The 23679-nt window shown below is 44.5% G+C and overlaps 1 protein-coding gene across 1 annotated transcript in view; it reads right to left on the bottom strand.

Moving 5' to 3' along the window:
* Positions 1–2610: 2610 nt before the first annotated feature.
* The window catches only part of ofcc1 (orofacial cleft 1 candidate 1), a 102397-nt gene continuing 81328 nt past the window's right edge, over positions 2611–23679 (bottom strand). Inside the window, exons 20-22 of the mRNA XM_090199082.1 lie at positions 9836–10024; positions 5130–5274; positions 2611–5012 (exon numbers count right to left, since the gene is read on the bottom strand). Of these exons, the coding sequence (XP_090055208.1) occupies positions 4948–5012; positions 5130–5274; positions 9836–10024 (399 nt within the window). The 3' untranslated portion in view covers positions 2611–4947. The remainder of the gene's footprint in view (positions 5013–5129; positions 5275–9835; positions 10025–23679) is intronic.

Raw genomic sequence — 23679 nt, 5'->3', positions numbered from 1 at the left:
CAATATTGATATTTTATCACTTGGGCCCTGATTGGTGACTTTTAGAATTGTCATTTTTCATTGTGTTGGGGCAGTAATGAAGACCTAATGACCCTCATTCATTTGGCACACGGATTCATTACTCCACTTCACATTGTTTATTGGATAATGAATAGCCCTATCTGCATAGGCAGCCAATGTATGCCTCCTGATTGTGACTGTACTGTATGTATGATGATGTGAATCACACAGCCCAATGGAACTGTGTTACTATGACATGAACTATGTCACAAAGCTATACATCACAAAAGGGACGAGCATCCTCAGGGTTCGATACTGCGACCAAAACATACTGCGAACGTTTGACTTGGCAGTGTGACACACTTTTTTAATTGATCGCAAGGGTGCCAGTGAAAATCTTCTACCTGGTCACATTACAATTTTTTAATCATCATGTTTTATTCAAACAGTACTGTGCAATTGACAAAAAATAGACCTACTTTCTGAAGAGGCAGCAAATGCACAGAAATGCCCCTGTTTGTGTGTGTCAGGGCTTGACACACAGGAGGTTTTGGAAATCCTCCGGGCCAGTTGATCATCCCCGTCAGTGGCCCGCTTGGGTCAGTGAAAAAAATGTTGTAATAATGCCAATTTTATTCTAGGCTATATAATTGAAAAAAAAAAAAAACAGATGGATACACAAAGCTATTAACTTGTTATGCAGATTCTTTATCACGCGCACGCTGCACACATACAGTACCAGTCAAAAGTTTTCCAGGGTTTTTCTTAACTTTTTACATTGTAGAATAATAGTGAAGACATCAAAAATATGAAATAACATATATGGAATCATGTAGTAACCAAAAAAGTGTTGAACAAATCAAAATATATTTTATATTTGAGATTCTTCAAAGTAGCCACCCTTTGCCTTGATGACAGCTTTGCACACTCTTGACATTCTTTCAACCAGTTTCATGAGGTGGTTTCAATTGGACACAACTGAATGCATTTCAATTAAGAGGTGTGCCTTGTTAAAAGTTAATTTGTGGAAATTATTTCCTTCTTAATGCATTTGATCCAATCAGTTGTGTTGTGAGAAGGTAGGGGTGGTATACAGAAGATACCCTATTTGGTAAAAGACCACGTCCAAATTACAGCAAGAACAGCTCAAATACGCAAAGAGAAACGACAGTCCATCATTACTTTAAGACATGAAGGTCAGCCAGTATGGAACATTTTAAGAACTTTGAAACTTTCTTCAAGTGCAGTCGCAAAAACCATCAAGCGCTATAATGAAACTGGCTCTCATGAGGACTGTCACAGGAAAGGAAGACCCAGAGTTACCTCTGCTGCAGAGGATAAGTTCATTAGAATTAATTGCACTTCAGATTGCAGCCCAAATATATGCTTCACAGAGTTCAAGTAACAGACATATCTCAGCATCAACTGTTCAGAACACCAATAAGAAGAGACTTGCTTCGGCCAAGAAACACACACAATGGACATTAGACCAGTAGAACTCTGTCCTTTGGCCTAATGAGTCCAAATTTGAGATTTTTGGTTCCAACCACCGTGTCTTTGTGAGACGCAGAGTAGGTGAACGGATGACCACTGTGAGGCATGGAGGATGAGGTGTGATTGTTTCGGGGTGCTTTGCTGATGAAACTGTCAGTGATTTATTTAGAATTCAAGGCACACTTAACCAGCATGGCTACCACAGCATTCTGAAGCAATATGTCATCCCATCTGGTTTGCACTTAGTGGGACTATCATTTGTTTTTTTCAACAGGACAATGACCCAAAACACACCGCCAGGCTGTGTGAGGGCTATTTGACCAAGGAGGGTGATGGAGTTCTGCATCAGAAGACCTGGTGTCACGTTTACTCCCGCTCCCTCTCTGGCGCTCGGCGTCGCCAGTTGTCTCATCATTACGCACACCTGCCACAATCCTTACGCGCACCTGCGCCTCATGACCCCCACCTGGACTCCATCACCTTCCTGATTACCTCCCCTATATCTGTCACTTCCCTTGGTTCTTTCCTGAGGCGTTATTGACTCTGTTTCACTTTCATGCCTGTACGCTTTTCGTGTTTTGTACTCTGTTCTATTTATTATTATATTTGCACCTGTACTTGCTTCCCGACTCCCAGCGTACACGTTACACATGGCCTCCACAATCACCTGACATCAACCCAATTGAGATGGTTTGGGATGAGTTGGACCGCAGAGGGAAGGAAAAGCAGCCAACAAGTGCTCAGCATATGTGGGAACTCCTTCAAGACTGTTGGAAAAGCATTCCTCGTGAAGCTGGTTGAGAGAATGCCAAGAGTCTGCAAATCTGTCATCAAGGCAAAAGGTGGCTACTTTGCAGAATCTAAAATCAAAAATATATTTAGACTTTTTTGGTTACTATATGATTCCATTTTTGTTATTTCATAATTTTGATGTCTTCACTATTATTCTACAATGTAGATAATAGTTAAAATAAAGAAAAACACTTGAATGAGTAGGTGTGTCCAAACTTTTGACTTGTACTTTATAGCCTATTGATGATCTGTCAGGCAGAGAGAGCAAGCAGCTCATCAACAGCTGGTTGTTGCATGGAGCAATTCACAGAAGACCAACAGCGGTAGAAAAGATGTTCCAATTTATGAGAGTAAATGCTAAGGCAATAATGGCTATGCAAACCAAGTATTTAAAAAGTTCAAAGTCTTGGTTGAATATTTGCAATGCGCAATTCAGTAATCATGGAATAGCCTACCTTGAAAATCAGACATTTCCTTTAGGCTATTTGGTCCTTGGAAAGTCATTGAAGTTGCGGTTGTCAATTTAGAAGGTCTACTGCTCCAATTCAATTATTCTGTGATTCCATTTCTGATCAGTTTCTATGAGAGATGTAGCTGCTTTCCTTTGTTCCCCAATGTTTCAATTGAAGGGATTTGAGCTACTCTGTTGCGGTAAAACAATGTGCAGTTATTACATTTGAGTCATTTAGCAGGCGCTCTTATCCAGAGCGACTTATATTTTCGTAATTTGTTCGTACTGGTCCCCCGTGGAAATCGACAACTCAAGCTACACAGGACTTATTATGAGCAAGACAATCTCGAATGTTGGCTTCAAATTGGTTTTCCATACAATGCATTCCATTACAAAGGGAAGTTTAAAACATGGTACAATAACACCTCAGTCATACTTCAGCATCTCAAATGGCGAGACTGACTAGCTACCAGATGGACAGACTCCATTAGTGTGTTTGTGTCAGACTGACTAGCTACCACATGGACAGACTCCATTAGTGTGTTTGTGTCAGACTGACTAGCTACCACATGGACAGACTCCATTAGTGTGTTTGTGTCAGACTGACTAGCTACCACATGGACAGACTCCATTAGTGTGTTTGTGTCAGACAGACTAGCTACCAGATGGACAGACTCCATTAGTGTGTTTGTGTCACACAGACTAGCTACCACATGGACAGAATCCATTAGTGTGTTTGTGTTCACATTATTCTGACATTTTAAAATGTAAAAATAATGTGAATGTCAATGCAAAATTCCATTAGGTAGGCCTATATTTAAAAATAATGCATTATTCTTTTAATGTGGTAATGCCTACTTTTCTTTGGCATACATTTTGGAGGGAGTTTTTTTCCAACAATTAAATGTCAAATTTAGGTCCCTGAAAATTACAATTAAGTACTTTAAAAAGTCCTTGAATTTGAATTGCCAATGTCTGTACAAACCCTGTATATGCTACTTGCTCATCTTCTATTGAAATTATGTATGCATCATTCCCTTTTTTGTCAGATCTTGACCCAGGCCAGTATTTTTTTTCATTCGGGCCAGTAGCTTTCAGGTGGCACTGGCCTGGTGTGCCACTGGCAAATTTACCTGAATGACAAGCCCTGCTGTGCGCGGAGCGCCAAGGGCCTATATGTCTAACACTGTGTAGTTGTTAGTGATGTTATCAATAGCCTCCCATTTTCAGGTAGATGTAAAGGCAATTAAAATCTAACTACAAAGTAGCCTATCCCACCTGGTAGAATCAATCCAGCGGCCATTTGTTTTGAAAAGTCCATCACAAGTGCTCTACAGAAACAAACACACCGGTCTGGCTGGTGCACACCTGAATTTAAAAAATATTTTTCACAGACCTCAAAAATGGTCCCCTGATGTGGTTTAAGCAATTTTGTGATTTTTAAGAGCCAAAACCTGAAAAACTAGGTGAAATCACAGTCCTCCCCGTTTTTTTGTTGTTTTATGGTCGTATCGTTTTGGTATCTAGTATAGTTTTTTCAAATTCTGCCGTCTAGAGGATTTCGCGGAAAAGAACACATGGCACTTTGAAATCGGCACATTATTTTAAGTCTCTTTTCTTTGAACACAAGGGCATGCTAATTTAAAAGGTGGCTAGTCATGATTAGCCTGGTTCTGTAAGGAATCCAGGCACATTTTGGGACACAGGCCAGGTCATTAGCGATTATCTATTTATTTTTATTAGTACGATCAAATCATGTGCTGGTGCCCCAAGTGAAAAGGTTGTTAGCACCAGTGCCACCCGTGGAAAAAGCTATTGTAGAAGCCTAATTCTGCCTGAACCATCTCTATGTGTATCATCAGGAACAATTTGAACTGTTATGTGAGTATGCTATAGAGAGCTCATAAACACATTCTGAATTGATCCATCAGTCACTGTCCATCACTGAGGTACAGTATGTCTATAGTCCCTGTCCATTCATATGGTGTGGTCGGTTGAGGTGATAGTTGTCTATTGTCTATATAGTGGTATGTGTATAATCGCTGTCCTGTCAATTGGTGTGGTCGGTTGAGCCTTAGGTGCTAGTTGTCTATTGCCAGGGGTATGTCTATAGTCCCTGTCCCTTCAGTTGATGCGGTCGTTGGAGGTGCTAGTTGACAGTACCTGGGTGTCCTCTCCTGCTTTGTTTCACTTCACAGTGACATTAGTGGCTAAGGCCTTGCAGTGCAGCTCGAGCCATGCCCACTGTCTCCTACTGGCTCGACGCGATGAGTACCTGAGGGCACAGATTAGGCAATAACACTGTTAAAACACACAACATTACACAAACAACCATTAAAACGCCACACTACACAAACAGCCATTAAACAGTGCACAGGAGTGTTGGACTCACGCCAAACAGGCTTCCTCCTTTTCCTCTCCCTGAGTTGGAGGGTGGAGCTTGTGCCTTCGTCTTCCTGGTTCACCTCTGGTGTCCTCTGACCTGGGCGGGGCATAGTGCTGAGAGGAGGCTCTGCCCCGTCCATGTCACCAATCACCTTCAAGGACACACCATAGACAAAAACAAACTGTCAGACACATTCAAGTGCTGAAGATATTTCAACAGTTAAATGTTTCTATATGCAAGTTCACTACAATTGTTTTAATGTTTATACAGTAATTTGCAATTACAAAATATTTAAGCCTGGGAATTGCAAAAAAAAGATTGTGCAGAAAGAATTAACACAGTTCCACGTTTTTCAAGTAAACTTCAAAAAAATCTCCCACAAATCTCCCCAAACTAGTGTATACGCGTTTGGATAATTAGACGCGATACACTTTTGGAAAAGGTCTTCTCGCAAAGCCGATATGGCTGGCAGGGAAAGCATTAATCTCTTCATGCAACATACAAAGACCAAGGACGTATCCTTCCCCGGCACCGAACGGCAGATAGCAGAACTCACTTCCTGTATAAATCATGTTCATATTTCTGAAGGCTCAGGATGACCTCATAGCCAATGAAGCGTGCTCCGAGGCTCCGAAGCGGCAATCAAACATGCGGCTGGGGGGGAAGAGGGGGTGCAGGAGGGAGAATTGATGCAGTTTGTCAATTAATGTTGCTGCGAGGTGTTTCTTAAAGGTTAACTTCTTCATATTCCGAATGTGGAATTAGGTCAATATTGGCGAGCGCGGAGTCATTTGTGGACAAGGAGCGCTGAGTCATGGAAAGTGAAGACAAAGGGTTCTGGGTAATGGGGGTCTGATGGCATATTACACCAATGAGGAGGCCCAATATTGAAATGGCATCTCTCTCCCTCTTTCTGTCTCTGTTCATCACATGGGCTTGCGGCGGATTGTAATTATATGGGAATCACCCCTCCTAGTTATAACTCAAGAACAGTACAGTCATACCTAGCTACGTTAAGTTAATTAAGTATGTAGTATTGAAATAAGTTGATTGTGAGTGAGGAAGTCTAACGTCAACAATGGTTAAAGGGCACAAGTGGAAAAAGACTTCAAAAGCAAAAGAAACACAATGATGAAATTGCACGGAACAGTGTTTTTATTTACAACGTAGTTTAGATGCTTATCAGCCTTTTTCCAAGCCATAAATAATCTGCGGAGAAGTAATATTCAAGCTGTTGGAGCTTTAGTTGTGCATCTTTAATGGGACTTTCACAGAAGCTGATCCAGGACTCACATATGGAAGAAGGAGATGGTACAACAGCACAGTTGGTTACTCAAATCGTTCTTTTTTGGCAGGCCGTAGACACTTAAATGCTAGCCTGGGAGGAAAAAGACAGGGAAACATAAACCTACTGTGGTTTTAGTAGGGAACATAATGACTTTGCCCACATTCATTTCGTCGGCCATATTGTTTCCCTCAGATGGAGCTGTTATGGGCCCATCTCAGAAGTTGTTTTGTTATGAGGGCCCTACTGGAATCTCAACGGTTGTTGAGAGTGATGCATTGTGAGTTTGCAGCTGGCAAACATCTGTTTATTCATGATTGTTTGAGAAGTAATATATATATTTTTTTAAAACACTCCACCACCTTTAAAATCCGTTTGGCTAAGTATGCCAATGGGACTGTTGCTTTTACTATTCTTGCTGCACGACATTTGTTACCATTTCCCAGCATGTCGTGGTTAATATTAAAGGTAAAATAGTAGATGCCTTCCAGGTTAATATTCCAGGTAAACATGGTTCGACCAATTTCCATAATTGAAATGCAATGCATGATGGGCCTTGAACACAAACTCTTAGAAAAAAAGGTGCTATCTAGAACCTAAAAGGATTTTTCCCCCTTTTGGTTCCAGGTAGAACCTTTTTGATTCCAGGTAGAACCCTTTTGGGTTCTATGTAAAACCCTTTCCACAGAGGGTTCTACATGGAACCCAAAAGTGTTATCCTATGGGGATAGGCAAAGAACCCTTTGGGACCCTTTTGTCTGTGTCTGTACATGACCTTTAATACTAAAAACCAGACGGATACAGGTGCAGGAATCACTTGGTTTAGCCAAATGAATATTCAATATGTGCATGATATTTTTTTTTGCTTAGTCATGGACCGCTGCCCCCCAATAACAATACAAATATACACACCAAACTGCTGTATTACACTGAAAGTGTCTATAGCTCAGGGCATCTCTCGGAGGGCTTGCTTTTCTTAGGTGTTCGTTTATATTAATTTTGAGTGTAAATTGTGGTTAATATGCAAAAATAAGAACCCTGGAGCAGTGGTCATGTTAGTCTAAGGCTTTCCCTGGTCCTCGAGGGCTTGGCTGTCCAGGACATTGCCAGAGAAAAACAGACCTCTTATGTGGAAATGAAGCATCCGTCAATATTGCTTCAGTAAACAAAGGAAGGCCTCCTTAAGTAGTCGGACGAATCCTTTAACCGAAGGAGGCAGAGGGGAGACTGACTGTTTTTCACAGTTCAAAGAAGTCAAATAAATACTGCTATTGTAAGTTGTCTCATTCTCCAAGCATCAGGACTGAATAATGATGACACTGTAGGTCACAGCAAGTAGTCATTCCTAAGGGTTAATGGGCAATCATTTACAGGAGACAGGAACCTGTTCCCATATCACAATAACATATCACATTTGAAGATGATAAAGCAATATCATTGAATGGTCAAATGTTACATGTTATATATTGTGATATGGAAACAAGCCTCACTTCAAAATAGAGATTTGTTTCCTGCAAAAATGAACACATTAATATGATGAACTTACATAGGGGGCTTTAGAATACTATACTCGTGGAGAAAGGAACCATATGCACAAGGTATTCTACTCTATACCCTTGAATTGTGCAGTCTGAAATATTGTATTTTTGCTCAGGCAGGACTGCCTGAATGTTATTCCTCTCCAAGGAGCTGTCACCTTAAATCTGCAGGCCAGTTTGTACACAGCCCCCCGTCGCATACACAGCCCCCCGTCGCATACACTGACTATATTACTGGCAGAATTACATAAAGCACTAATAAAATCAGCTCAAGTGTTCTTCCGAGGGCTGGGGATGCCCTTTGGTGATTCCTGGATGTCACTCTATACATAAAACTAGTCTATATATTCAAGGAAGGATTAGTTTGAATATGTAAAGAGGGCCCGTGCTGTAGGGAGAGGGGAAATGAGGGTGGAAAACAGAAAGCTCAGCAGGGCTGGAGAGCTGGCATTATCGTACACACACCACAGCCGGGGGTGAGGGGACACGGCTGCCACCGGCGTCACTCTCATGTTCCACCCGACGTAGAGGCGTGGCCATCATGCCACTATGGGGTGGATGGTGATACCACAGGACATTCTCCTCTGTTTTGGTTCCTCAACCCTTACCGTTAAAGGTAGGTCCGGGGCCAAATGATTTTCTCCAGCAGAAATGCCAAGAGTGAATTTTATTCTTTTTTTTAGGAATTACAGTGACTGTATTTCTGTCTGAGAGATGGTGAAAATGAATATTTCTGCTGTGATTTTCTAAATTCCTCAGTAAACAACTTTACCCAGATGTCTCATTTGTAACACACAGGTTTGGAGGCCACACAGGGACACACATTACCACGCACACAAACTCATACACGTGCACGCGCTCACGCACACACACCAAAAACGAATAGATATGCCACGTTGTGTGTTTACACACATTCTCATCAGTCAAAATATGACGGGACCCATTAGGACGACGCCACACCGCCCGAGAGCTAACTGTTGATGCAGCTCCGGCATTAATCTCTTTTTTCCTCTCTTTTGACTTTTTTCGGGATGGTGATGATCCAGGTTGCTCTCGGGGGGATCGGGGGAGTTCATTCATGTGCTTGCAGTTGTTACAAAGCCGAATCAGTGGTACATTTAATTAGACAGCCAATCTGTGCGGCAGTCTGCTCCGTCCTGACTGACTCAGGGTAGGAGTGTGCGTGGCCGAGGGCAGGGGAAAGCAGGAGGTGGGAGAATGCGTGCAGCACCCAGTATTCTAGAAACCAAATAAAGACGGGTGTTAGCATGGGTGCAAAATAAGGGAATAGCAGTTGTGGCGGATGCTCATTTGGTGAAAAATACAAGTGTGGAGTTAGCATTGGTGCTAGCTGGGAGAATCATAACAGTGCCAGTGCATAATCATGCCAGTGCTCATTTGGTGCTACTTTGAAAGGAGAATGGAGAATCCTTCCTATGGCCATAGCACCATCTTGTTGTCTGTGTGTGTAGCATTGCTAGGGAGGTGTAGTGAGAAATGTACGGTTCCTTTCCTCTCACTCTGAGTCACAAAGGAGAGGAGTGGCATGCTAACCTCTTCTCTCTTTTTTCCCTTCCCTCAATGTCGCTCTCCCCTGCGTGTGTGAGTGCATGGTGTGTGTGTGTACTTCTGCTAGGTCACACACTGAGGAGAGTATGCAGTGCAGTTTCACTCTTCCTCTCTGTCTTTATCTCTGGTTATAAGAGAGAGGAAGAGAGAGAGGTTATAAGAGGGAGAGAAAGAGAGAATGTGCGAGAGAGGAAGAATGAAAGACAGACAGAGGCAGCTGACTACATGGGAGAGAGAGAGAGAGAGAGAGAGAGAGAGAGAGAGAGAGAGAGAGCGAAAGAGAGGGAGGGAGAGAGAAAGCACAGTCAGGGTTAACCTACTTCTAGGATGGCACCGTCCGGCTGGCGTAGGAAGTGCCTGTAACGGTGGCGCTGCCCGCTCAGGTAGAGGGTGTAGACAGACACGTGGGTACTGCTCTCTCCACCTGCAGCGGGCACGGCCCCACGAGGGTCACCCCTGGGGGGGGCACAGGGGCCCTCCTCTGTCCAGATGTAGTCATACACTGATACCTAGTGAGACACACACAGGGGCCCCGTCAGCCTCATTACAGACTCCCCAATACACACAAGCACATACACACAGGTGAATGCAGGCATGCACACACACAGACACACATGAACACACAAACTAGACACTGTCAGGAGCTTGTCAAAGCAGTCAGGGTTCATTCCCTCTCTACACCAACAGAGAGAAAGAGAGAGAGAGAGAGAGAAGGGGGGAGGGAATGGGGATGAGGGAAATAGATGTGTGTGTGTAAAATAGAGAGAGCGAGGGAGAGAGAGAAAAAGAAAGAGGGAGAGCACAACAGAGTACACAGGGTTTAGTGACGCATACCTGCACAAATGCTCACTTCAACGTAATTATACCTTGCCCTGCTTGTGACCACAGCTCAGCGCTCTTAAAGAATTAAAACCCAAACAGTTGACAGTAATCCTCTGTAATTTGCAGAGCCTCACATCCAAAGATGAGCACCGTCCGAAAAGGAAAATAAGGTAAGAATGCTGAGGATCAAGTTGCCAAACACAAACACAACTCACATTATCAATCGAGACCTTGACTTATAACATGTGGCTGCACTCTTCTTATTTTTTTGTCAAGAAATATGGACAAAGGAAAGGAGAGAGAATTTGTATGCTATGCATGCTAAGCTGCTATAAGCCAACTACGCTTTCACTAGACCTGTGGGGAGTGATCGTGCAGCAGGTAAGGGAGAAGGGATCAGGTTGTACCAGGGCGAGGGCATACACACAACCATGGTGGCAGTGCTGTTTGTGCGTGCCGCTTCTGCCTGTTCTGCCGCTGCACCTGTAATGCACTGCCCTCCTCTATTAGGGCAACACAGGGAGCTAGCAGAGCGTGTAACATGTTATATAGGTCATGTAACTCGACGGCATCCATGTGTGAAGATCATGGTGCCTCTCTGGCTGATAACGCCTGTTTTTAGAGGCCTGTGTGTTAGTTTGCCCACCGCATCACACACAATGCCTCTGAACGACACACACGCAGGTACAAGACGGGAGAACGTTGAGGTAACACACACATAGGCAGACATGGTCGACACACGGACACACCCTCACTTGTGCACACAGGCACGTACACACACTAAAAATATGTTCCAATATCAGACAAACACGCACAGAAAGAGACAAGCTCAACAACAACTCTCTTTTGTAATTCAAGGCCTCTGCTTCGAGGGTCCTCTAGGCCTCTCTTACCAAGGAGAGAGAGAGCGAGAAAAAATACAGACAGAGCACCGAGCGGCCGTGCCGGAGTAAAAGGACTCATCCTCTGAGATGGAAACCAGATTTGGGGGACTGACTGTCTGTGTGGAGGTGGGGGAGCCAGGCAGGCGGAGGCAGGCCCGCATCCTGCCAGGTTCAGAGCAAGGACCTAATTAAGGCATGAGTCATTCTGTGGAGGCACACAATCTCTCTCACGCACACGCACACGCACACACACACACACACACAGTGAAGGTTAAGGCTGGGTGAAAGGCACCAGGAATTTTTTCCCGGCAGCAGAGTTTATAAACTCAAGGTGACCCCCTAATTGGCTCCGTAATTATGATTTGTCTAAGAAAACACGAAGCCAGAAAGCCAACTCATTCACAGGGCCTGAGTGGCAGGGTCACGCTGAAGGAGAGACTTCGTTTTGGGAAGTGTATCGATGTCCTGATTTTCTTCTAACTACATAAACTGTTAGCCAAACAACTCAGGGCAGTTCGAAAACACCCAAGTCATTACCTACTTGTAATTAGACAACTGCTCTAAACACACTGCAGACAGCCTGGAGAGAACGACCTCATTGTCACAAATGTCAAAGAGTCGCTTTGGTTCGAAAGTGGGAAGACCAGCCACAAACATTTAAGGAAGGAAACGCAGGGGGACGCATCTCTTTAACGCCAATTCAGTATTCATTAGGGTAAAGCTGTGCCCTCTAGGTCCATACTATCTTGACTGGTGTGATCTGGTGACATACTTCCCCAATAATCTTCAATTCACGATAACAGGAAATTGATTCTTTGTAGATTTTTGAGTAGTGTATTTGATAGCTGTTGAGGGACAACGTAAGAAATGCATCAGATGACACAAAACAGGAGATATTTCAATTGTTCTCACTAATACTACATTTCCTTCTCCTGTCTATAACATTTCCTGTGCCATGGTCACATTGGCCAATTTGCTGGTGAAATCCCTGTGACAACACATTGAGACAAACATAGAAACGTTTTTGTGTGCGGATGACGGGGATGCCATTTCACTCAGTGCATTATGGTTCTCAGGGTGAATCATATTCTGAGCTGTAGCTACAGGGAGGGGGAGGGAGAGGGAGAGAGAGAGAGAGAGAGAGCGAGCGAGCGAGAGCATTAGGAGGTTGGTTCCGTTTCTGGCCAGCCTGACTTCTATACGAGCCCAAGTCTGAGTGCTCTCTTCTTCCCCATTGTTCCATTTGATAGCACTAAGTGACTGATTTACATTCAATGCCTGGGTGTAGCAGGCCGAACAGCTGTGGGTTAAGCAGATAGCATTCAAGTGAGCTAACCTAATTCCGACCAATCTTGCCTCGATTTATCGTTGACGTCTGCATTTAGGAAATCTGATAGAGTCCGTATCAGTCTCTTGACTCGCATGGGAAGAGACAAGCATTATTTATTTTAGGGACTATAAACAGCAAGCCATGTCTCCCAGCAAGGACATAAATTGTGGTATATGTAGACATTACCGCAAATGCAGAGAGGGGTAGATCCAGGAAGTGCGTAGGGAATCTAACAGCAGTCATTGGTCCACTGTTCACAAACAAGTCTACATGTAACACTAAGAAGATCGCAAATAGTCTGTATTTTTACAATATTTCTACCCCTAAATAAAATGACTAAATGCACTACATACCCCCAAAAATATGCCTTTCAGCTTCATTTTTAAAATTGACCCATATGCATACCTAAAAAAAATATATAAACTTGCAACTAACAACTAAAAAGAGGGCAGACACATTTGACAGAAATAGAAACTTTCCACTGGGTGAAGCTATTTCAGTAATAACCATTTCAGTAAACTATTTCAGCAAGAGACATGGCTGTGGACAGAGTGATTTTGTATTTAGGTAACTCGACCTTGACTCTTTACAAATATCACCGTGACATTTTCACTCCATTTTGTGACGTGTCAATGGTTGTCTAAAACAAGAGGAATTCCTTAATGACCTCATGCTTTTCTGTCCCTGTTGCACAACTGATCCCCCAAACATTCTACCCCCCTGACCTACCTTATCAAAATGTTCATACGACACTTCCGCAATCAAAATGTTTTGAGCTACAGTCTGGTCATAAGCTGAGACTCATTTGGAATTGGCTACAACCAACCAGTAGGCCCAGAACCTCCATTTTGAAAACCCCAGCCATAGGCTATGCATCACTAATAAACAACACAGAGCTAAATAATCCCCAGAGTGGTGAGTGTGTCTACAGGTTAGGTGGTGCATGTGAGCGAATGGTGAAGGTTTTCCAGGTAGTGGTGTACTGTATGAGTCATGGGGCTGGAGGTTGGAGAGAGAGGAGAGGCCTCCATAGAAATCTAGACAGACAGGCTGAGCTGTGCTGGCCGTGGTCCAGGAAGGGAGCCTGGGGCCTGGGCACGAGCCGGCCTGTCACCTTCCCTGATCCCTGGATGATTGATCCAAACTAGATAGCCATCATTACCATCCACACTCATCCCTAGGTTCTCCCTATTCTAGTCTAATTTTACCTCCCATTTGCATGCTCCTTTGGACTAATTAAATCTCTCTCCCTTCTCTCTCTCTCTTGTCATCGGGATGACAAATAACGCGGTGCAATTTTGGCACATTATTATGTATGAAATGTGGGGCTATAATGTATTCCACTCGGCTGAATATCTCAAGACCCATGTGTAATGAGCAAAACAACAAAACTCGACGTGCACTGCAGCCTGTGTGAGCAGTTCACCTCTCTCTCTGTCTCTCGTTCTCCTCCCTCTGTCTTTCTTTTTATCAAGACGAAAGCCGCTGACCTTCCAATTCAGTACCATCCACCCGCATTTCCTTTCCTTTTTTTTTTTTTTTACCTGAACACAATTTATATATAGTGACGCCCGTTTCCTTCCATCCACTGGGGGGGGGGGGGGGGTCCCTTTTGGTTTTCAGTTCTGTCCCACTTGGCTTTAATTTACAGTGGGAAAATAATTAGAATCTCACTTTTGCGAAGAGTGGAGTGAAAATGTAAACAATGCTTCCCTGCGGGCGAGTGCTTCATCACGCTGACAGGTGCATTTGAATTTGCCTGGGTGGTGGACAGGCTGGGTTATTTATTTGTCAGTCGCACATGGATGGAGGATGGAAGCCCCGGCTGGGCTGCCCAGGCTCAGGCTGGCTGCATGGGGCTGATGGGCAGCAATGGCTGGGTGCTCTGGCAGCTCCTGACCCCCTACCCCACGCTTAATCCCCTGGTTGAGCCAGACTACTGTACCACCGTCCAGAGAGGCGTGGCAGGCTAGCTAGCGGTACCAGGGTATGAACACAAATGTACTGAACATACTGTGCAGATGGAGGAACAGTGACAACTATTGAGGTGGCAGCCATGTCTGTTTCCTTTGTCCACAGACCCTTATCCAGCCACATGTATGTGCACATGCACATACAAACACACACACAGAAAGACACACACACGCGTGCAGTCTCAGTGCCTGGGTCTGGGAGGGGGGCTGTCTCTCTGTGCAGAGGCTCTCTGAGCTGCGGATGGTCACTCCCATACCTCCCTGCCTCGGCACAGAGCTGGCTCAGGTTCAATGCCCGTTTCCCCAGATGAGAGGTAGGCAGCAGAAGACTGGGGCCTCCAAGCCTGCTGCTACTGCTGCTGTGTAGATCAAATCAAATTTGAAGGTCTCATAGAGAGTCACTGAGCAGGAATCAGAGAGGGGCCATACATACGCATGGATAACCCAGGCCAACGCCAGCCATTAGAATGGAAATAGAGCCGCTATTATTGTCGGCGACGTCCTCGATACAGGGCCAGTCTGTTTGTGTAATTGGGACAGCTTTAAAATGGTACGGACGCATCTCCGGTGCTCGTCTGATTTGGCTCAAACACACTGTGTCTGGTTAAATGCACAGACGGCCAAGACAGGCAACCGATTGGTATTACGTACAGTAGTGCACACAGTAACTACACTGTGGCTGATTCAGTACAGTACTTGTTTATTTTGGTCCGTTCACCCTCATTATTGTGCGTATGGTGCAAGGGGCAGTTTTGTCTTTATCTACTTGGATATACCTAGGTGCATATACACTACAGTATGGTCATAAAACTACACTCAATATCAGCTCCTTTTCAAATTGGACTTCTAGAAAAAGGTAAACAAGCAACAATGAATATTTACATGTTCAATTTATGCAGACTAACTTTCTTAGCGAGATAGCATCTCTTGCTCGAGATGATCCAGGAAATAAGATATGCATAATTCACTGTTACTAATCTCCTTTTATCTGGTAGGGGGAAAATAACGGCAACTCATTCCACAAACAACTCCTGTCGCAGCACCTCCCCACTTCCAATAGCAGTAACCCCTCACTTAGTACCAAGGCTCAACCACTGGGGCCTTGAGGGGGAAGGAAGACAGTTTCTCCAGGTTTGTTGTGTTGTTGTGGTGGTGTAAAGGCATTAACTGATCTACAGATCATCCATAAGGGGACTATCCCAATAAAGTCACACCATAGAAGCTACATGGAAAGTCAACCCCTCATTAAAGCATTAAGTGATGACAAACCCAATGGTTAATTTGAAGATTTCTTCATGATGTACCACATACCTATAGTCAATGCCACTGTACTTTGTACCATTGGATATTGAGATGCCCCCCAAAAAGGGGCCAAAGTGAAACATCTCTCTTGATTTTCTCTCCGGCCACTTACAAGTGACTTCATTCCAATCGGCCCTTCAAGGCTTCAGAGGATGATAACTGCCGATAACAAAATTAGACCTGGGATTCTCTGCTTATAGCGGGGCCACCTTGACAGTGCAGTGCTGTATATCCATCTATGTGGTTATGGGAGAGATAAGAGATATTAAAGTCCCTCCAACCTATCTCTCCAGAGGATGTCATCATCCATCCTGTTAAGACGAGACACCTGTCACAATCAGCAGGCCTGCTCCCCCCTGGGCCACAGAAAACACTCAAGGTCACACTCTTTAAAGCAACTGAGGAGGAGGAGGAAGAGGAGGAGGGAAGACTAACAAACGTATGGTCAGAAAGTAAAAAGGGCAGATGGTTTCACATGCAGGCTGGTTCTAATAGTGTCGTAGGATCACAAAGAAGGATATGTACTTTTATTAATAGTACTGCTTTTAATAATGCTAAAATTAAATCCAGATTTAAGACAACCGACTCTCCACCACCAAGTCCACCACTTTCTAGAGATACATTCCTGCTTCATGTCAATTGTGCCAAAATGTTGGTTCTTTAAATACTCTTCAATGAAGCAAACTGTTATTATTTAGATTAGTGACCACATCCCATTGGACTCCAACCGAGGCAAACTTTCTCTGCTAATCCTCCGATATAATAATTTCAAACTACAAGACAAATTAGACTCAGCCAGTGTGCAAAACACTAAAAAATGGTGCAAGATGAGCTCTTTAAAAATCCCATTTGCTCTTCTGTGTGCCGCTGAAGAACACTCGTTCACTCCTCGCCGACAGTCCAATTTGTTCCTTCTGGTTTGCATTATGGATGGCAAGTGAACGGGCCGGGATCCATAAGAGCTGGGAAGGCAGAGGGAGGGAGGGAGAGGCAGGCAGGCAGAGGGAGGGCGAGGGAGGGAGAGGGAGGCAGAGGAAGGGAGGGAGGGAGGCAGAGAGGGGCAAGCAGAGGGAAGGAGAGAGGGGCAGGCAGAGGGAGTGAGGGGCAGGCAGAGGGAGGGGCATGCAGAGAGAAAGGCAGGCAGGCAGAAGGACGGCGGGAGAGGGAGGCATGTAGAGGGAGGCAGGCAGAGGGAGGCAGGCAGAGGGAGGGAAGAAGCAGGGAGCGGCAGGGAGGGAGGGAAGAAGCAGTGAGAGGCAGGTAGGGAGGGAAGAAGCAGGGAGAGGCAGGTAGGGAGGGAAGAAGCAGGGAGAGGCCGGGAGGGAGGGAAGAAGCAGGGAGAGGCCGGGAGGGAGGGAAGAAGCAGGGAGAGGCAGGCAGAGGGAGGGAAGAACCAGGAAGAGGCAGGCAGAGGGAGGGAAGAAGCAGGGAGAGGCAGGCAGAGGGAGGGAAGAACCAGGAAGAGGCAGGCAGAGAGAGGGAGAGGCAGAGGGAGGGAGGGAGGGAGGGAGGGAAGGAAGAAGCAGGGAGAGACAGGACTTCAACATGTGGACTCAATTGTGTGGCTTCCAGCTGGACGTTGTTTTGACAGCTGACAGGGCATACAACATCCCTGAATCTCTACAAGTGCAAAGACACCACTAACTAGAAAACATCCACTTTGTAAAAAAACTGTGTTTGTGTAAGTTTGCATCTGTCTGGCATGTGATGGGGGGTGCTAACCATACAGACCTACTTATGATGTGACGAGTCTCTCTCTCTTCTTCTCTTTCCCTCTTTCTCTCCTTCTCTATTACTCTCTCCATCTCAGACTCCCAGAGAAAAGCCTGCCCAGGGTTTAGGGAGGAGAAGAGATAATAATATCCTCTTCCTGGATTAATGGTGAGGGACATATTAAGCAGAGGCTGACACTCCCAGTAATTAAACGTTCACACGGACGAGTTCAAACGCGAACCGATGCCTCTGTTTCTATGGGCCTGGGAGGAGACATGGGGAGCACAAAAAAAAAGCCAACACAGGGACGGTTCAGTGTCAGAGACACACAAACTGACCGCCCATTCTTCAGTTTGAGGTGTTACACAATTACAACAATGGCTGCATCTCTTTTTAGGCAAAGGCCTAGAATTTCCAAAAGCGAAGCAAAGCAGACGCTTTTTCCGAGGATCTTCGGCGAATCAGAGTAGCCCTGGGTGAACGCGGCGATACTAAAAAATGGAGACAGGGCTGCAGCGTTTTGTGAGTAGAGGGGCGGGGGGGGGGGGGGGGGGGGTTTGCTGAGTGAGTGCTTCTATATTTTTTTTTTCTTTCTTTAACCATTGTGAGACTGCACCGCTTTCACACATTACTGCCCCCCAAAGTCTGTGACCTTTTCACCAACACAGGCATGTACCCTTTGCAGTCACATCTCATATTGAGCACTCTAATGCAGCGGCGAGTGGAGTGGTTGTGCTCCTGTTCCCTGTGCCTGCCTGGCTGGCTGCTGTAGCCCCGGGCCACGGAGGCTCACAGCACTGTCCACTAATAGCCCCCTGTAATTGAAGAAGCCACTCTCGGACCTAATGCGACAGACACACACACACACACACACACACACACACACACACACACACACACACACACACACAGCCCCCACTCTATGGCAGGGTCGGGTGTGGGATGAGAGGGGTGAGGGGTGATGTGGGAACTGCCCTCAGTGATCCCCATATCTCCCTGCCCCCAACACTACCCCCATCGACTCCAGATGACCCCTCCTATATTACCGCGGTGACATATCAACTCCTCTCCACTTCCTGCGTTCCTGTTTTGGGTTCCTGTAGGGGGGCTCTCTGGGCCATTGTTCCACTGACAAGCGGTTCCTGGGCTTCTCGTCATGGGCTAATGCTCCCCTGGTTTGGGGTGATGGCCTTGTTCCCTTAGCGGTGGAGGTGGTCGTCTCTCGGGGCCCCTTTAAAGTCTCACTTTACTGTACATAAGTGAAGAGCAGGAATGGGGAAGCCAAAATGGCAAGGTTCAGAGAGTGTGGTGAACATCAACAATACCTTCTGACCGTCTGCTTTGGAGTCTTCTGAATCGAGAGGGGCTGCAGCATTGTTTTGAGGTAGATCATGCAGAGGACATTGTTGAGGGGTAAAACAGATTGGCTAAAACCTTTACCAAAGGCTCAGATATCGGATAAAGAGAATAACCATTTCAATGCTCAACTCAACTCAAAAGGTTGTTATGGTAATTCCAATGGGTAAGAAGTTACGTCGAGTGAAGCTGAAATCTGATCAAGTGGTAACATGAGGGACTAGTATAGATTAGGGAGACCACACATAGTCCCCTCTCACATGATTAAAGAAAGAGAAGCACAGTCCCAGTTATCATTAGAGCTCCAATCTGTGCCATCCAAACCTCAACAGGTTTACCCCCCACAAGCATGTTTTGCAAAGCACCTTGGGTGTTCCCCAAATTCGCACAAGGTAACCCATTACCTAGACATACGGAGACAAACGCCGCCGCCACGATGTTGTCGACCGCCGTTCAGTTGCGAAAACATCTCTGGGGCCATCGTCGAGACGACAACTTCCATTAGCACAATGTCACCCGGAAACTTCTGGTGAATAACGACGGTGACAATGACTCTAGTGAGGTAGGGCTCTCCTCAGTCACTGTCACAGCCCCCACTCTGACACAACTGTTTGCGTACCTGCTTAAGTATTACCGAAATTAACACCTCCCTTCCAGGTACAGTAATCAAGAGGGTGACGGCAGACAATTAATTAGGTCCATCTGCATCAGTGCTTTTCCATAATTAATGTGCTCATTACCAACTGAGCTCCACTATGAGTTTTCGGTTGCAGTAGACTCCCACAACGGTGTGCTAACCAACTAATGCAGTAGGCAGTTAGCCTGGCTTCTGTTGTAACTTCCCTGGAGAACTAGAACTAGGAAAGGTGCCGATGTAGCTGATCTAATCGATCGTAAGCGATGACATCAGCGAGTGGGTGTATCTATCAACCACCATCATTGACACTAGCTAGATGATAAGAATTTAATGAAAACTCATCCTACTGCTTCCTCCGCAAGTGTTCAGATCGAATTCCAACTCAGGTATGAGTGTAGGCCCACTCACCCACTTTGGATCAGCTCAACAGCTGGTGCTTTTATCTGATGCCACCACCTTTAAGTCATATTCAAACTTACGGCAATAGAACTGATCGTATACTGTAAGGCCTGGAAGAATAGTGAGGTGTAATATAAAGTTCATTGGTAAGTAAGAAAGTAAAATTAGATTATGTTTTATGATCATGAAAATTACAAGTTTGATAATAATAGGGCCATTTGCAGATTTGTTATTGAATGTGGATTATTATTTTATTGTTTCAGAGCTGGAGGGAAACATCACATGTACAGTAAAAAGGTAGGAAGGATCGCGCCCCATGTTATGGCAGAGGGCACCCTGAGAGAAAACTGGTTTTAGTCAACGTTGTCATTAACCTCTCTCATTTCCTTGTGTTGGATTGTGTTAAGAGTGAGTGTTCAACCGTGTACTTAACACACATTCTATCAGAGAGTAAATTAAATATGTCTGCCCTTGAGGCTGTCTTTGTTTAGTTTGATATTCTTGCTAGCACGAACTGTGACTGGGGACTCGAAGATAAATGGTCAAATCAAGTCATTGACCCTTTGTCATCACCTTGCTTGACCCTTAAAACTTTCTATGTCCCGTCACACCATCACTATACTGTACCTGTGAATATCTTTTCTCCTCTATTTCTTTATCCATTCTTCCCTCCTCTCTTGGTTAATGAAGGCCTCGTGGCCCATTGTTATTAAAATTACGCCCTTCCCTCTCATATTAATTGGGTCCGTAATAAGAAACTCGTTGGATTCATTATTTAATTGCAAGGGCACATTTGGAATACAGTTTCTGAAATGTATTTTTAATGAAAAACACTACATCCTGACCTAATCATATCAACCTTATTCTATCTAATTAAGGATGCAAAAAATCATTAGAGTTGCAAAATATTAGTTTCAGCTCTGTCGGGCTGCTCCCCTCTCTCCTTCATGAATATATTTTTTTCCTGTCTCTGATAAATAGTTAACGAGGGAAAAATGACAAAAATTTGCATGTAGGCAAATTAGTTTAATAGGGATATGTCTTTGCTGAGTTAGGAAAGTGACCCTTTTTTGCACAGGAGAAATTGCTCCAATAATGATGAAATAATGGCACGGCCAATCTTATTTCTGTGAAAAATCGCCGGCCTGAATAATGTAAAAATCATAAAATGCAATAACCCTATATTTTAATCACGCTGGCAAATGTGTTTAATGCGTTAGCATTTTATCAGTTTAATAAAGCCAAATTAGGGACAATATTAAGTATGCTGTAATTGTTGCAGTGCAGCGAGGAAATCTACGTAATATAGGGAAGACTTAGTAGGACAACTGTTAGAGGCCATCAGGCTAAATTAAGCATTTTCTTAATCATAAACTTTGGGCCCTAATTTCTCTCAAAGTCGCCAGAAAAACGGAGGCCCAATTTCTATCCAATAAACAAGCCAAACTAATTAGTATTACTACCAACTGTATTAACTGAGACTGTATCTCATGTAATGTTCAGGGAGGTGCATGAGGACGGTTCAAGGTGGGGAGTATCGTCTCACCTGCACATTAGCTCCATCTCATGCAGGAGACAACGATTGATGAACTACACTACACTACATGACCAAAAGTATGGGCATTAATATGGAGTTGGTCCTTCCTTTTCTGATATAACAGCCTCCACTCTTCTGGGAGGCTTTCCACTAGATGTTGGAACATTGCTGCGGGGACTTGCTGCCATTCAGCCACAAGAGCATTAGTGAGGTCAGACACTGATGTTGGGCGATTAGACCTTGCTCGCAGTCGGCGTTTCAATTCATCCCAAAGATGTTCGATGGGGTTGAGGTCAGGGCTCTGTGCAGGCCAATCAAGTTCTTCCACACCGATCGACAAACCATTTCTGGATGGACATCACTTTGTGCACGGGGGGCATTGTAATGCTGAAACAGGAACGGGCCTCCCCCAAACTGTTGCCACAAAGTTGGAAGCACAGAATTGTCTAGAATGTTACTGTATGCTGTATCGTTAAAATTTCCCTTCACTGGAACTAAGGGGCCTAGCCCAAACCATAAAACAGCCCCAGACCATTATTCCTCCTTCACCAAACTTTACAGTTCGCACCTAGCATTCTCCTGTCATCTGCCAAACCCAGATTCTTCAGAAGAACTGCCAGATGGTGAAGCGTGATTCATCACTCCAGAAAACGCGTTTCCACTGCTCCAGAGTCCAATGGCGGCGAGCTTTACACCACTCCAGATGATGCTTGGCATTGTGCATGATGATCTTAGGCTTGTGTGCGGCTGCTCAAGCCATGGAAACCCATTTCATGAAGCTCCCGACGAACAGTTCTTGTGCTGACATTGGTTCCAGAGGAAGTTTAGAACTCCCTAGTGAGTGTTGCAACCGAGGACCAACAATTTTTACACACTTCAACACTCGGCGGCCCCGTTCTGTGAGCTTGTGTGGCCCACCACTTTGCAGCTGAGCCGTTGTAGACGTTTCCACTTCACAATAACAGCACTTACAGTTGACCGGGGAAGCTCCAGTAGGGCAGAAATGTGATGAACTGACTTGTTGGAAAGGTGGCATCCTAAGATGGTGCCACATTGAAAGTACCTGAGCTCTTCAGTAAGGCCATTCTACTGCCAATGTTTGTCTATGGAGATTGCATGGCTGTGTGCTCGAACTGTCAGCAACGGGGGAAATAGCCAAATCCACTAATTTGAAGGGTGTCCACATACTTTGATATATATACTGTATATTGAACTATATTGACTTGTATGGAAATACTGGCTTTGAATGAATAGGCTTAACCCACAAAAGTTGTTGTGAGGCAATTGGTCTATAGGAAGATCTCACACCTAAACAGACCACAAGTTTGCAAAAATCACTGAAGCTGGAGACTCATATCTCCCTCACTAACTTTAAGCATCAGCTGTCATAGCAGCTCACAGATCATTGCACCTGTACATAGCCCATCTGTAAATAGCCCATCCAACTACCTCATCCCCATATTGTTATATTTTTTTTGCTCCTTTGCACCCCAGTATCTCTACTTGCACATTAATCTTCTGCACATCTATCACTCCAGTGTTGAATTGCTGTGTTGTAATAACTTCAACCACTATGGCCTATTTATTGCCTTACCTCCCTAATCTTACCTCATTTGCACATACTGTATATATATTTTTTTCTATTGTGTTATTGACTGTATGTTTGTTTATTCCATGTGTAACTCTGTGTTGTTTGTGTCACACTGCTTTGCTTTATCTTGGCCAGGTCGCAGTTGTAAATGAGAACTTGTTCTCAACTGGCCTACCTGGTCAAATAAAGGTGAAGAGAAAAAAAAGAAAAAAGAGACTTGTTGACTTGGTATGGCACAGATACATATACTCTTAGAAAAAAAGGGATATTTGGCTGACCCCATAGGAGAACCCTTTGAAGAACCCTTATTGGTTCCAAGTATTTCCACAGAGGGTTCTACATGGAACCCAAAATGGTTGTACCTGGAACCAAAACAGGTTTTACCTGGAACAAAAAAGGGTTCTATGGCGACAGCTGGATAACACTTTCGGAACCCTTTTTCCGTGTGTAGTTTGGCACATATCCTTAGTTAACTTGGTATGGCAAAGATCCTTAGTTAATTTGGTATGGCACAGATCCTTAGTTAACTTGGTATGGCACAGATCCTTAGTTAACTTGGTATGGCAAAGATCCTTAGTTAACTTGGTATAGCACAGATCCTTAGTTAAATTGGTATAGCA

The sequence above is a fragment of the Oncorhynchus mykiss genome, chromosome 15, assembly GCF_057628025.1.
Source record: "Oncorhynchus mykiss isolate SJ-2025 chromosome 15, ASM5762802v1, whole genome shotgun sequence".
NCBI lineage: Eukaryota > Metazoa > Chordata > Actinopteri > Salmoniformes > Salmonidae > Oncorhynchus > Oncorhynchus mykiss.
Note: the sequence above shows the minus strand (reverse complement) of the source record. Positions and strands in the feature narration are given on the sequence as shown.